This window comes from Agelaius tricolor, unplaced genomic scaffold, assembly GCF_023055355.1.
Source record: "Agelaius tricolor isolate 1412-34295 unplaced genomic scaffold, bAgeTri1.0.p SCAF_2, whole genome shotgun sequence".
Classification (NCBI taxonomy): Eukaryota; Metazoa; Chordata; class Aves; order Passeriformes; family Icteridae; genus Agelaius; species Agelaius tricolor.
In genome coordinates this window covers 44,410,501-44,427,024 of record NW_027269262.1, presented here as the reverse complement: position 1 = coordinate 44,427,024, position 16,524 = coordinate 44,410,501, and the positions used below count along the sequence as shown (strand labels likewise).

General features: G+C 36.9%; 1 protein-coding gene across 6 annotated transcripts in view; it reads left to right on the top strand.

The window, feature by feature from the left end:
* Positions 1 to 16,524, top strand: part of ANKRD12 (ankyrin repeat domain 12) — a 59,478-nt gene that overhangs the window by 25,467 nt on the left and 17,487 nt on the right. For 2 of the 6 annotated variants that reach the window (XM_071417183.1, XM_071417177.1), the window contains exons 3-7: positions 206 to 353; positions 7,872 to 8,018; positions 9,049 to 9,249; positions 12,458 to 12,600; positions 14,131 to 14,278. In XM_071417183.1, coding sequence (XP_071273284.1) covers positions 206 to 353; positions 7,872 to 8,018; positions 9,049 to 9,249; positions 12,458 to 12,600; positions 14,131 to 14,278 — 787 coding nt within the window. The other 4 variants (XM_071417191.1, XM_071417220.1, XM_071417201.1 and 1 more) reach the window with 4 other exon arrangements.

Here is a 16,524-nt window from a genome sequence, read left to right as displayed (position 1 = left end):
GTGATGTGTCTGAAAGTAGAAATAACATAGAAGTTAGTAATTTAAAAAATAAATGACAATTGATTCTTCTGTTTATTGAATAAATTTTGTAATACACGTACTTATACACATGCATTCTCACATATCAGTCTTTTCAGTCTGTATACATTATAAGACTGTCCTGCTTTATGCAAAAATTACTTAGTATACTTTTTATTTATATTAGAGCAAGGACAAGATTGCATCCTACAGCAAAACTCCAAAAGTGGATAGGAGTGATGTGGGGAAGGAGATGAAAGAAAAGTCTTCCATGAAACGTAAACTTCCTTTTACAATTAGTCCATCCAGAAATGAAGATCGCAATTCAGACGCAGGTAGAACCTTTTTATTTCCTTAACTAATTATTTGTTGGTAAAATACGTCCTAACTTAATTAATTGTATGTTATGTTTTTACATGGATTTTTTTTCCTCTTTAAAAAGAATACTAAGTATAAAAGTTGCTTGCTTCCTTCTGATTGTTGCATCTCAGTCTGATAGGCTTTCATCCTATCATTAGCAATAGCCAGCATGCCACCTTCATTGATCTATATTCTCCAGTTGTTTCCTAACCTCATTCTTTCTTTCTGTTCCAGTAACAAATCTTTCTTTGTTTTGTCATCCCTAGAGGTCCATTTGTTCAAATGAGTAAACAGATGAAAAACCATGTGAATGCCTTGATTTGAGACACAGCTGTCAGCCTTTCATAGCCTTTTTTGGGGAGGGAGCGTTGGATAGATTGGTAGATGTACTGTCCTTCATAGAAAAGGTTGCTAGTGTGACAGAGCTAACTAAACTAGGCATGGAGAGCACACTTTCCTTTCAGTTTAAGTTCCTATCACCTGTACCTTCTCTGCAGAGCCTAAGTAGTTCTTCCCAGCTTAAGCTTATTTATATTAGAACTGATTTCAAGGCTTCAAACTGCCATTCTTAACACAGTTCTTTTCAAATCAAGATGGATGGAGCTGGATACATTCCAAGAGGTACAGTTATCTCTGGGTTTAGATAATTAATTATCTGTGTCACTGTGCAATAATAGTTCAGTAATAGTTGCATTGATAACCAAGCAGTATCCATGGCCAGCAGAGCACATTGAAATTCCCCAAATTTCTCAAAGGCTCAGTGCTACAGTTTTTTATATGTTGCTTATTGTACATTTGAATATTTTCATGAGCAGAGAGCTCCCTTAATATGCTTAGATTTAAATGTGAGGTAGAAGTGTATACCTCAGTGTGAGTTTAATTTTTGTTCAGGATTGATTTCATGCAGATTTGACTCCTTGATAATACAAGCATATTTTTATTACTGTAAAGAGACTGTAGTATGAAATCCATATTTGAAATAGTCACATTACAAAACAATGCTCTTGGCTTTAGTTCTCTTCCCAGTGATTTTACAGCATTCTTGCACTTTTCACGATACCATCTGATTTTGAAAAGACCATGTCTAAATTAGAAGTATGCTCCAAGCATCTGCTTTATTAAATTTTTTGCTTGATATTAGACCATAACTATTTTTTCATAATGGAAGTAGATGTATTTAGGTGTAATATTAAATATATATTGGAAGTTTTCTCTGTTGAAAATCTTTTGACATGTCCTCTTACCCCCATCAACTTTAAATAAGTCATTGTCCCAAGCATCTTGTAAAGTAGCAGAACTTCTTGTGGGTTTTTTGCTATAGCATCTATTGTTACAGTGCCACAAACAAGATTGATTACTTCAGATGCTTAGACATGCACAAAAAGACAATGCTCACACTACAAAATTTTTTTGTCAGAATTTTTAGCAGGGAAGTGAAATAGACAGTTCAAATAGGGGCAAGAAATATTTAGCATAAAAGTAGAAGGCACGTGGCTCTTAACTGTGCTAGCAAACGCTACAGCTTGGTCAACATTTAATTTCTGCTGAGGTGAGCAGGTTAGAGCAACTGCTCTTTTGCAGGTGGGAAACTTGGTACATAAACCTTCCAGAAACTTCAGAGCAGGAGCACTGCTAGGATGAGAAAACTGTTCCTGTAATGCAGATTCTGTGCCTAACCAATTAGATTAGACCACTGGGAATTAGACACTTACACTGGTGCCAAGTTTGTCACTGACATGGATTAGGAGTGACATCAGTGATCATGAAATGCAGTGCTGCTTCTGGCACAAACATGGCATTATACATGGAAAAGGTTTGCTGTCACTGAGCTAAACTGTTACTTCTGACAGAAGTGTCTCCCTGATAGCTGTGTACAGAAAATGGTAAATGTTGAGAAAGAAATAAGTTTTTGGAAATTAGAGTGTAATTGGACACAGAGGGGGAAGAAGAAAAGATAATGAAAAGCTTCCTATCAGCTTTAAGGTCTTTAAAAATATGTCTGAGTTAAAAATCCCTAAATGTAAAAGTAGCTAGAGGTACTTAAAAATTTTTAGTTTAATAGTTTAATAAATGGTTTATCCCCAAGATACATTATAGGGTTACTAGCTGATTGTAGAAACTCCATGACAATTGGATTTCATCCTGTTTAGGCATGTAAACGAGTCAAAGAATGGTGATACATAATTTTTAGAGCGTTACATCATTAAGGGTTTCTTGGTTCTAGTTCCAAGATTTTCTGTAAACTAAAATTTTGTCTTTTTTTTTTTTTTTTTTGCTGATTTTTGTAAAAATTGCTCCTTTTTCTGGTGGGCTTTTTTTTGTTTTGTTTTGTTGTGTTGTGTTTCAGGTTTTGTCTAAATATTGCAAGTGATAATGAACATATACAGCCAAAATGAAAGTTGACATAACACAGAAATGTTTTGGGTTTTTTTTTCCATTTGATTTCTGCAACACTGTACACAAAGTACATTTTACACCCAGTCAGTTTTGGCAAGACTGAAACCAAATAGCATTTGTAGAGTCTAGAACAATTATAGCCCACCTCTTTATCTAATTTTTTTTCATAAGAAAATGCTGCAATAAATTTATATTCAGTGTTATAAGATTGAGCCTTTTGGTTACTTTCTTAACAATTTGATACCCTTGAAGATTGCAGCCAGTTGAGAAGGCTGCAGGAGCTGCCAAGTCTGTGCAGGTCTGGAGGATAATGTGAGTCCCAGGAGAGCTGTGGCCCTCTGAAGAGGCCCCTGGGAACAGGACACACCTGGAAGGACACTCTGTCCCCACTCTGTCCCTGTCTTTATCAGCAGCATCCTGTTGTGTTTCTTCTGTTGTGCAGGGCTGTGACACTCCCCTGGCTGTGGTGGCTTCCCGAAACGGAGAGCTCTGTTGTGACGTCTCTGTTCTTGGTCAGAGCAACCACAAAAAATAATACAATGTATACATCCTGCAGGCAAATTTGTTTATACTGCAGTGTAGCTTTAACATATTTATAAGTAAATCTTAGGAAGGAGTCTATATGCAAGCTTTGATTGAAACTGCTGGATTGGATGATCAAGGCAGAATTATTTTTCATATATTTTAAAATAAATTCTCTGATTTTAAGTCTCCCAATCCAAAACCATAATTTGATTGAAAAGCCATCAGTTATTTAGACTGCTTAAACAGAGTTGCTTAAATTTTCTTAATTTATTTAAGTAATCTGGTTAGTTTTAAGTAACCTCTGATGCAGTTATTGGAATAAGAACAATAGACAAGTGTTGATTTTGCAGAGGTCAGATTTGTTTGCTTTCTCCACCATACTAGTCTGAAGAGAGAAGCTAGAATTTTTCATAATAATTAAACATAACTGCAAATCCTAAAAATATTTCAGTTGTTAAGAGAGTCTTGTTTCAGAGTTGATTATTCAGGAACAACAATGAGTTACAATTACACTGAATGTGGTAATTTGTTAATCTTTCTTGGAAATTATGTTATCCAGATTTACTGTTTATAGCAGGATCTTGGTTTTGTTTTCTGACTCCTTCAATTTCAGTTTTTAAAGTAGTCCAAACCTGGCACAGTCATACTTCTTTTAGCACTTAGTTGACATCCAGAAGAGCAAAACAGCTGACCTCTTCTTGCTGCATGGGTACATCACAGTAACACAGTTCCTGCGCTCATGATTTCTGTAGTTAAAGAGGTTTGTGGGAGTGCTGGAGGGAGCGTTCACACACTGCTTGCTGGATTTGGGCTTATTGTTCAACTATAACAACTTCATTTAACTGTTGTTTGGGATACAGGCAGGAAAGTGGAGGTGGTTTTGTTAAGTAAATATGTCATAAACTTTCATTAAGTAAATATCATAAACTTTCATTAAGTAAATATGTCATAAACTTGATTAATTAGATATCACAATAGTACCTTGAAATCTCTTCATTGTTAAATACACTGTGGGGTCTCTGCATCACATTCTAAGCTTTCTCTTTCCCTGAGGGTAGGAAACAGAGCCAGTCATGATGTGTTTCTCTTGGAAGTAATGTCAGTCAGGTTGCAGCGTTACGCAGAGCTCCATAAACTCTATCTCTGAACTTCATCATCTGCAGAAGTGGTCTTGACCTAGAAATGAACATATTATTCTTTGGTTGTATATCATTCAATCTTCTGACTTCATAACACTCATTTCAAGCAGTTCATATTTTAATTTTGCATGGTCCTTTTTTTTGATCCTGTTAATTTTTACGATTTAGATTATATTGGTAGTCTTTTACATAAAAAGTGTATGATGAGCCCTGAAGTTTGAATTTGGGGTTTGGGTTTTGGGGTTTTTTTGCCTAATTTCCTTTATCCACTGAGGTGATTATTTTACTAAATGAAGTACTCTGTTAGTTTGGCATGATTTGTTTTGAGAAATCCACATATTACATTACTTAATAATTTAATTTTTCAATACATTAAAAATTACTTGAGGAGGTATTTGTAATTTATCTAATTGGGGAAAAAAAGGCAAGCAAACAAAAAACCAGATATATTATTGGTTGCCTTGGGACAAAATCTGTCATGTATAAATTATCCTAAAACAATCACCAGTGTCTCTGATGTTCCTCGTGCCAGTATGTTTTAAGTATTGTGGGTGGATTTCATTGAGCCCTTTTACAGATAAGTACTCAGATGCTCCTGAATTCCTGTTTCACAAAATCTGAATATTTCAAAATAATTTTTTTTAGTGTTCATTGAAAAGCTTGTGTTGCCAAGGGAAAATCTTAAAGAGCTATAGTCCAGAGGGGTTTGGCTGTGTATTATGAAGTTTATTTAATAAAGGTGGTTGAACATGAAGACACTGGAAGAGTTCTAGTTTTTATTTTTTTAATAAAAAGTGAAAAAAATCTCTTATGTTCTATTTCTAATGAACATAAGTTCATTTCTAACTGCTGAAGAACAGCAGAAAGTGATGAGAATGTGAATGTAATAGATATTTGTATTCCATAGAACCTGAAAACAAAGTATAGAAAATGTAAAAAGCAAAAACAAAAAAAAAAAACCAAAAAAAAAAAAACCAAAAACAACCAAAAGAAACCACCAACAAAAAAACCCCAAACCAACTGATTGGGTTTCACAGTCATTTTTATACATTAAATTCTACCTAAACTTAATATCTTAAACTGATTCTTTTCCTTTATGAGGGAAGTTTTTACTGTTCAAATTGTAGAAACATCAAGTTCACAGTGGTGAAAGTTTTCTGTTACTGTAAGATGAAGAATAGCTGAGAAGTTGAAGTTCCTAAATGTTAAGTTGGTCTCATCCTATTAAAGTGCGCTATGTGTTGGTATTCTTGGAACATTTGGAACATTGATTTTTTTTGTTTTGATGTATAGAACTTTTTCTTTTATATGCCCTACTCACTTTCTCTTGGGGTTTTTTTGTTATTATTTTTTGCAGGCTTTTTTGTTTCAGTTTTTGTTGTTGTTTGTTTGTTTGTTTGTTTGTTTTTTGCTTTCTTCCACCCCTCTTGTCAGAACCAGTTCATATCCATGAGATCTTGGGGCGGGATTATCAGGTGCACCTGCTATAATCTTAAGACTTTTTTGTTGATCATATTGATTTTTGTTTGTTGAACTGTTTAGATTTACTGACAACATATATCAAGTCTAATATCCATTTAAATTAAATTGTGTCTCCTTTTGAGCAGTAAGTGCATAATTACAGTATAACTTGGTGAGAACAGGTGTTCTTATTTGATGCTTTTGATTTGTAAGATCTAGAAATGCTTTGCAAACACTGTGGTAATAAAGTGTAATAGAAGAATAATTTACCACTGAAATGGAGCACTGAACATGAGACAGGAATAAATTGTGCTGATTTAAAAAAAAGCAAAACCCAAAAAACTCAGACAATCTCAATATATAAAGAAGTAAAACCTAGATAATAAAAAACTTTATTTCATTTATTTTGATACATTATTTTCTTAAGCTGAAAATAGGTATAGAATGGTCAGGAATAATTCAGAATGAAAATAAGTGTGTTTTTCAAGGAAAGAATCATGAGCAGTAAATAGCATATGCTAAGAAATATCTGATTATGCTGGTCAATCTGAAATGTGTTATTTCAATGGAAGTACTAAATTAGTCAGTAAAGAGTATGCTGTATTTTTTCATTGCAGAAAGAAACAGCATGCTTGCAGTAAAAAATTTAAAGTACAATTTTATTGTTAAGGTTTTTTTTTTTAATTTTCCTACACAGGTGTTTTTACCAATAGGGCACAACACAACTAGTGTTGATTTGGATGTTGAATTAGTTTTTTAGGTATTCAAGACTCTGAGTTGCCTGCAGATTAGGAATAAAAAAACCATCATTTGATTCTGTAAAAGGGATCTTATTTCCTTTTTAAACATGATGGATAAATAAAAAACCTCTATAAATGTATGGCGGTTTTTGAAATATATACATGGGTCAGTAGATTTCCATTCCTAAATACTCTCACTGGCAATTGTTTAGCCCATAAAATCATGTATTTCTTATGGGTCAGTATGGAATTCAAGATAAGAACTGTTGATATGCCTTCCTGTGCCTCAAGTGCACTGCTTTACTAGAGCTTGTGTCTGTAATCAGGCCTAGAAAGTGAGATTTAGAGAAGGCTAGGAAGGCAGAAAATCAGTTGAGAGGAAAAGAATGGTACAAGAAAGCAGGCAGAACTATAGAAAGTTAAAAGATAACTAGGAACTTCAAAGGGACTTAAGATTCTAATTTTTACATCTGCAGAAGTTCAGTGCAGTTTTCCTCAGTGGAGTCCTCTGTTTTAAGGTTTTCCTCTTTTGCAGATGATGAGATTTCTTGGTTTTGCTGGGAGTTTTGTTTTATTTTTGATGTGTTTACTCAGATGTGTAATTTTAGCTCCTGGTTTAAAACTTGGAGATGAAATATTAAACAGTTTTGGTAAATATTGATAAAGGAAAGAAGTTATGTATATAAAATAGCTGTATGCTTTTGAAGGATATGAATTCTGGAGAAGAAATTGCTTTAAGACAAAATACCAGGATGAGTTTGAGAGAAACAATCTTTTAACCAATTACTTAGCAGATACCAATATTAACTAGTCTGTTCCTAATTTTTACCATGGTGTCTTGAGAGAAGTAGACGAGAGCGTAGTCTCAGATCTGTATTCAATGTTGAAAGCTGACCGGCTGATTTTACAGAAATTTTAAGTTCTTGGCTTTAATCTCTGAGAATTAAAGTTGTGACATACACATCATTCCTTCTATGAAACAGGTTTTTTATCTGTTAGAATTTTTTGTAGTCCTGCTTACAGCTTTAAGTGCTTTATCTCAGTAGCTAATTATCCTAATATGATTAGAGCAGGTAACCAACACTAATGCAAATGCAGTAAGTTAGAGGTGTAATTTCTGTTTTTCATCACCGGTCACCAGTCACATGTTTACAGGCCTTAAGAGGATGGTTTTCTTTTTAGAAAAATATACTGAACTACAGTTTGAGTCTTGAAATGTTCCTATTTCTAGAGAAGGAAGGTCCGGAGAAAAAGAAAATGAAGAAGGATGCTGGGAATAAGAAATCAGCACCCGTTAGCATTCTGTTTGGTTACCCTCTGTCAGAGCGCAAACAGATGGCACTTCTCATGCAGATGACAGCAAGAGACAACAGCCCAGGTGATCTTACAGAGTTAACAGTTTTCTCCCTCCTGCCTGTTTAATTCTGTCCTAGTCAGAATATTCAGAACACTGATGTTTTTCAACAATCTTGTCTTTTTTTCAAATATTTTAAATCATTCATACTTCTGTTAAAAATTTATTTCATATGGATGATTAATCTGATGAAAAATTTTTGATCTTCTATGTGAAAAACTGTGCACCATGATAGCTGTAAAAACTGAAAATTTAATTTCTTCCTTTGTTTATTTTTGCCTCTCAAACACTGTTCCATATGGATTATTTAAAGCCTGAAATACTCTATTTTTTTATTTTTATTGAAGCTTAATTCTTACCTAATTTTCTCACTTTGGAGCAGGATATTAATTTAGGAGGAAATGGGACCATTTCCTTCTGATTCAATGGGAGAGGGGAGACATCTTATTCTTAATTCACCATTTCAAGCTGTCCTTGGTCCAGCTGCATTTAAAAAAAATCTTTATGTATGTATATGTTCTACAGGTGTAAAGTTTTTACAAAATTGCTATTTAAAAGCAAATGGGTGGGTTTCCTTGAGGAACTATCCAATCCACCCAGCTGTGGAACTTAAGGAACTATCCAGCTGTCCAGCTGTGTTGGTACAGGTGATGATTTGTATGTAGTACAATACACAGACTGTAATTCTTTAAACTGGCATCCCACTACATAAAATTATAGTGGAATTTTGCTGGAGGAAGGGGAAGCAGGGTAGATACTATCTGTGTGATCTCACCTTGTCTTGATTCAGGAGAATTTATACCCGAGTATTTGAACCTTGTAGTTTGGATAGACTTCATCTTTCCTAGAAACTTGCTTAAAATAGTAAGATTTTGCAAAATGCCCTTTTTCACATTGGAAATCAGCATTGTGCTGACACCTGTGAAGGGTAAAATGTCTTTTATTTAAATATAATTATTCACTGTCATTTATCATCTTTGAAGGCAAGTGTTGACAATCTTTTTACTTCATCTCACTTTAATTAACAGTGACCATTTAAAAACTTGTTTTGTAGATTCCACCTTAAATCATTCCTTACAAACAACACCAACACAAAAGAAAACTCCAACCTCTTCTTCAAGACAAAAGGACAAAGTTAACAAGAGAAACGAACGAGGGGAAACTCCTCTACATATGGCAGCAATTCGAGGGGATGTTAAACAGGTCAAGGAGCTAATCAGATTAGGTGCAAATGTAAATGTAAAAGATTTTGCAGGTAAGTTAATATGAGTACTCCTAACAATATAAATTAAATGTAAGACTGAATTTATTAACAGAGGTTTCCTTTCAGTTCATGTTGTATGCAAATAAAAAATATAACTTCATGGAAATTCCCAAAGGTGTGTTTTTCATTTCCAGTGGCAGTGGTAGTACTGGGACACTGTAGTACATAGTGTATGATTAGAAGAGTGTTTTAATCCCGAGAGGTTTCAGTTGTGTCCAGGGCCTTTGTGCAGTAGATACTGACAGAAATCTGTGCACACAGATTCTGTGTTCTTGCTGAACTTGGTAGGATTGTGCTGAGACTGTGGGCTATGTAAGGAGATGCAGAGTTTAGTAGTGGTGGAGGTGATGGTGCTGTGATGTGCAGTGTCTTCACTGGGACAACTGATAGGCAGCAAGGCAGAGGAGAGTGGTATGGTTGCAGTTGTCATCTAGTCCTGCTGGATTAATGACAGCTTTGATATGTCAGTATTTGATGTGTCAGTATTTGCTGTGATTTACATAATGGTTGATGAGCTTTGTTAAGTTGTAACATATACAATATTCTTAGGTTTATGGGTCTGAATTATGTTCTCAGGGAATGGTTGAGAGGAGTTGAGGTAGCAGGCCCCTGTGGAAGAAGCTGAGAACCATATAGCACAATTAGTTGTCAGCTCAAACTTGACTTCAAGAGAAGATATTAATGAGATGAACTGAAATCTTGACTTTAGGTAAGAAATAGATGGGTAATTTCTTGGTTTGAAGAGGGTAGCTGAATTTGTATTTGAACATGAAGCTGCCCAGGACTGGCATGTAGAGGAAGAGAAGAAGACAAGCAGAAGTAGAACACTATGAGATCTTCAAAGAAGTTGAGAGGGGAGATGAGAAGAACTTGTTGACAAGAGCAATTTTAGAAAAGGAGGGGGAGGTTCAGGGGAAGACAGGCCCATAGAAATCACTGGGAGAATAATAGAAACACTTGAAGAAGAGATGTAGTGGGTTGACCTTGGCAGGCTGCCAGACACCCATCCAGCTGCTCTCTCACGTCCCTTCCTCAACAAGGTGTTGGGAGAAAATAAGATACAAAAAGACCCTTGTGGGTTTTATTAAAGACCATTTAATAAGCAAAAGCTGCCTGTGCAAGCAAGGGAAGAAGAGGAATTCATTCACTACTTCCCATCATCAGGCAAATATTCAGTCCCTTCCCAGGAAGCAGGGCCTCAGCAGGTGTAGCAGATGCTTGGAAAGAAAAACAATGCCATTGTGTACAAACTACCCTCCTTCTCTCTCCTTTCAGTGAGCTTTTAGTCCATGACATCCTGTGGTATGGAATACACATTTGGGTAGCTGTCCTGGCTATGTCCCCTCCCAAACTCTGGTGCAGGAGGAGGGAGAGAGAAAACCATGACATTTCACAAGCCCTGTTCAGCAGTAGCCAAAACACCAGTCTGCTGTGAGTACTGGTGTTGCTCCCAAATGCAGTGCACATTACCGTAGGGGTTGCTCTGAAGGAAGTTAACTTCACAGCTTCATCTTGGTCTGACCTAGGGCAGATATTTTATTTTAAAGGCAGATGAAAGGAAAAGGACAGTGGCTGAGAACTGGTTCTGAGAATCAGCTGGAAACAAGTTGTTGGAGGCTTCATTCAAAATTCTGGAGGAGTTGTTTGGGATCGAGTGAGATATTTTTTTATTGGTGATCTGAAGTGAGAAGCAGACATGGCTGAACTTCAAAATACTGCGCAGAGGGAGAGATCAAGAAGAGGGGGAGGATTAAAGTAGTGAGTCATGAGTGGAGAAAAGTAGGAATTTAGGATGCAGTGTAGTTTAGAGAATTAGAGGTTTTTTAGCTAAGGATTTGGCAGAACTAAAGGAGCAGAAAATGAATTAGTAATGGAGGAAGTAACCCTGTTCATGGGATATCTGCCAGAATGATACTGCCGTGTGAGAACAAGAGTAAAGGAAACAGATACTGACAGCAAGCCAGCACTAGAGTTGGCAGGCTGGACATTGTGAAAGGATGGAAAAGCAAAGCAGTGGAGAAAAATAAGTTATGAAGGTAATTAATACAGAGAATAAAAGGGATCAGAGGGCTGAGAGCAGAAGAGTGTTATGTTGGTGAGTGTGAAAAGGGCAAATGGCAAGAAAATGGAAAGGTGGAGGTGGTAGCCAGACAGTGCTGGAAGTGAGTAACCCAAGTGATGATTGAAGAGGAAATTTAGTGTATGAAGAACAGAAAGAAGTGTTTTGCTTTAGAATAACTTAGAACCTTTTTTCTTTTTTTCCTTTTTTTTTCTTTTTTCTTTTTTTTTTTTAGCTGCTTTTAAAATTTAAATGAGTGGCAGCTTGGAAGTTGAGTGAAGGCTGAAGGTGAGAAATCCCATTACTGAGGGATTAGATAACTTAGGGGTTTCCTGTACCTCCACTTCATGGATGTACAAGACTGCTACTGATTAGATACAAAGCTCATGTGATTAAACTCTTTTATTGGTTATGTTGGAAACAAAAGTTGAATGCCTCCCCAGAACTGGGCTTTGAGAAGGCATCAACAGCAGCTCAGGTCACCTATGAAGTGGAAGTCATCAAGCTGGGGAGAGGAAATTAAGGTAAGGAATGTAGCATGTGTGGGTTGTCATCTTCAATTGACACTGCTACAGAGAATGAGCACTGAACTCGAGGAAATCATAATTGCAAAAAATGACTAGTGTTCTGGGAATTACCAGAATAAGTTCACTGCCATTATTTATTAATAGCTTGTTATCTAGCTGCTGATGTTGTTACTGATTCCTAGTACATGTTCAGTAACTCTAAAGGAGCACTGGTTATGGCAATCTGCTACACTTACCATTTCCAATACTGTGGTTATCAGAGGGTTTCCATGTATTATAATATTATTTTTATATGTATTTACCAGAGTTCAAATGTTTACTTGTCAAAGAATCTCTGACATGTTTGGCCTGGGGATTTTGTGCCAGATTTTGTCTTCTACAATCACAAATTTGATTTGTGATTCCAGTGTTTAATCTCAGAAAAACTTGGAATTCGATGTGAGGTTTGAAGTTAATAAAGTGTGTGTTGTTCATCGTACGGATGGCATTGCTGTTCTGCCAAGTACTGTGTGTGAGAGTGTTTTGAAATGTTCAGAGGCAATAGAGATCTATAGCACAGGAATGAAAAACCAAATCTTTGATCTTTGTCTTAAACCTACCTTCTTCCCTCTAGGTTGGACACCACTGCATGAAGCTTGTAATGTTGGTTACTATGATGTTGCTAAAGTTCTGATAGCAGCGGGAGCAGATGTGAACACACAGGGCCTGGATGATGATACCCCACTTCATGATTCTGCTAGCAGTGGACACAGAAACGTGAGTGTTCTGGGAGAGTGGGAGAGGGATAAATACGTGATTTGAAATGCTGAAGCTTCAGAAATCCTGACTGTCCTCATTGCAGTCATATAGCCTTGTAGTTCTGCTGTTTTGGGAGCAACCTAAAGTTGTTCTGATTGTTTCATCTGACTTCTGTTGCCAGATATTTTCTACTAGTATCTGTTTTCTTAAATATTTAAAAGTTTCATCTTTAGTTTCTTAGTAAATAAGCACTTAAGTGACTTTTTTTGAGAAACTTTTACTCTATAGGATTCTCAAAAGAAAATGGTCTCCTAAAAGTATACTGTGGATTTGTGTATATTGTACATACATGTTTATAAATATTTCAAGGTATATATCCTATATTTCTTTTTAAATTGATGTATATATATTCTTCTTATTTTTTTAATTTAGCAATCAGCACTTAATGAAGAAGATAAATGGAGATCTGTAGGTGCTTTACATTAACTTTCAAATTGTTCTTGATTTCTGCTAATAAGATGCAGAAATGACTCTGCTTTCCCTTTATATCTCCTTTATTTCATTACTGGGTATGCGATCTGTTGTATAAAGCAAAAGATAGAATACATCCTAAAATCAAGTACACCTTGCAAACAAGATGTTCAGTTTGAAAGGCTTTTCTGGAAAAGAGAGAAATTAATTATCATAATCTGTTGGGAATTTTTTTATTAGCTGTTTAGTAACTGGTTTTTTAGGTATGTAAACAAATTGGGTCTTTAGATCACGCTTTCATAGAGTTGTTGTAGAGTCTTGGAGAACAGGACCTCTTGCTTTTCTGATATCAGTACAGGTACCTGTGGCCATCTCACTGGCATTATGTACCAGAATAATTCTGAAGCTTCCTGTTAAGGTATCACTGTCTGCTGAATTTCCACATTCTTTATACATAGGGAAAAAAAGTAATACTGGACACTGCGTTAATGCAGTGGCCTTGGATTCACTGTAATATTAACATATTGTTGCATTTGATGATGGAGAAGTTGATGATTTTGATTTATTGCATGTAGTTGCTGTTGGGGTGCTTTGTTCCTCCAGTTAGATACTTGGATCTCTGTCAGGGCTTTTTGGAACTGCTGGGGAAACCAATAGTACTGTGATTTGCAAAAGTTTATCTGTTCCTTATTGAAGTGGAATAAAATTTGGAGCAAGAGGGTGAATCAACTGCAGAGGAGTAAAGAGCCTGGTAGGTAGGGAACCAGATAAATGGTGTGAAGAAACGCTAGAACAGCAAGAACAAAGGCCCCTGTTTCTTTCTTTTATAATGATGCTGTGTAACAAAGGGCAACTGTCTCTACTCTTCCCCTTCACCTCCTTTACAGAGCAGACTCTATGCACTGCTTAGACTTTACATTTTAGTTGCTGAAGTCTTGCTTTCCAGTCTCAGTATCATAGCTAGGACTTAGGATCACATATCGTGTTACTTACATTTCATGTGCAGCGGGGTTTTTTTTATGCTGGTCAAGTAACATGTTATGGATAACCTCAAAGTTGATTTATTTAATGCTGCAGATTGTGAAGCTATTGCTTCGACATGGTGGAAATCCATTTCAAGCCAATAAGCACGGGGAAAGGCCTGTTGATGTTGCTGAAACTGAAGAATTGGAAATGCTATTGAAAAGAGAGGTGCCCATCTCTGATGACGAGGACAGTTGCTCAGGTAAAAGTAGCTATTTAATTGCATACTTAATGCATCATTTCACCTAAGTTTGAGTGGCCTTAATATTTTATGTAGTGTAAGCTATTAAGGCTTGCTGCAGGTAACAATTGATATTGCTAAGGTTGCCTTTCACTTATATTTTTAGAGGTCATTTGTTAAATTTCTCAATTGAATTACCTGAAATGTGTATTCTGATTTTTTTTTTTTTTTTTACTTTTCTCTCTGTCTTTAGTAAGCCATTCCCACTTTGCAGATCAACTCAATATCAGAATGATGATTTTACCAGAGAAAGATATAGAGGAAAATACCATATTTTTTATGATACAGTGTGTTTCTGAGATGGTTTGTTTCATGGTGAAAAATATCCCCAAAGTCACTTCCCATCTTTAGTAGATCAATCAGAAGTCAGTGTTTCACATGGGTGTAACTTAGTTACTCAGTGTAGAAAAGGTCATGCCAGTAGGTGGGACCATTGGTTTCTGTGGGTGACCAGGTAAGTAAGTTGCTGAAGGGGAGGCAGTAATTCTTGGTCTCTCCTGTGTTCCTGCAGATTGAGGAGTATGTAACACCTCCTGGAGCACAGAAGGAATTCTGTTGCCTCCTCAGAAGCAAAAGATTCTTGATCATGAGTAACTTACTTGAGTGTCAGACAGGAACTTTTCATTTGGCTTTCACAGAATATTCAACAATTCAGAATCTTTTAGATAAAAGAAATGAGGTGGATTGAAAACTGGCTGAACATCTAGGCCAGAATGGTGGTGATTAGTGGCACAAGGTTTATTTGGAGACCAGTAACTGCCTCTGTAGTTTGGATCAGTACTGTGTCCACTCCTGTTTAACACCTTCATTAATAGCTGGGGTAGAGTGTTCCAATGGGAAGTTTCCTAATGACACAGAACTGGGGATTCTGAGGAGGAGTGGGTGGTGCATCAGAGAGTTGTGCTGCCATCCAGAGGAATCTTACCATGTTGGAGAAGTGGGCTCGTGGGAATCTCATGTAGTTCAGCAGGGGGAAGTGCAAAGTCCTGCAGCTGGGGAGGAGCAAATATCCAAGTAGCAGTGCAGATTGGGATCTGACCAGCTGGAAAAGCAGCTTTGCAGAAAAAGCCCTGGCTCATGCTGAACAGCACCAGCTTGACCATGAGCCAGCAATGTGCCCTTGCTGCAGAGAAGGCCAGTGGTGTCCCAGGCTGCAGTAGGAGGAATGTTGCCAGCAGGCTGATGGAGGTGATCCTCCCCCTCTGCTCAGCACTGGTGAGGCCACAGCTGCAGTGCTGGGTCCAGGTGTGGGCTCCCCAGTACAGGAGAGACATTGACACCATGGAGAGAGTCCAGGAAAGGGCCAGGAACATGACAAAGAGCCTGGAAAAGCAAAGGCTCAGGGGAATCTTGTTGATGCATAAAAATACCTGAGGGGAAGTTGCAAAGAGGACAGACCTGGGCTCTTGTCACTTGTGCACATTGACAGGACCGGAGGCAGGGGGCACACGGTGAAACACAGGAAGTTCCCTCTGAACAGCAGGAAACATTTTTTTCACTGTGAGGATGACCAAGCAGTGGCAAGGGTTGTCCAGGGAGGCTGTGGAGTCTCCGTCCTTGGAGATAATTCAAAAGCTTTCTGGGCGTTGTCCTGGGGAGTTGGCTCTGGGTATCCCTGCGTGAGCAGGGTGGGTTGAATAAGATGATCTCCAGAGGTCTCTTCCAACCTCAGCCATTCTGTGGTCTGTGAAAAGCACATGAAAAAGAACATCATGTCACATGATTGTAAAAGTTGGTTTCTCTACATAAAACGCAACACCCTAGGAATATTTCCTAGTCAAAGTTTCGGTATACTTCAAGGAAAAAAAGTCACATTGCCCTATGTTCTGATGTAGTGTTAACTTTTTTGGCATTAGAATAACCTGAAATACAGTGTGTGGTCCTTCTGTTGTAAGGGACAGTTGTGGCATCACTTCACAGAATCAACTTCAGCTTAGTGAAAGCATTGATCTTAAGACAAATATTTTTACATATGTGTAATAGAAACTTGTTACTATTCAGCAACTGATTTCTCAACAATCTGTGTAGGGTATTGTCCTTTAGAAAGAGTCAGGTTATACAGCAATTATGCACAATAGGTGAAGTTTTCAAAATTTAAACTGCATTACTTTTATTAGATATAAATGTTATTTTGTATTTTTACGTGCCTAAGTGAGAGCTGTAAAGGAAGGGGAGAACTTTGATTTCATGACCTTTTTGTTTTCTCT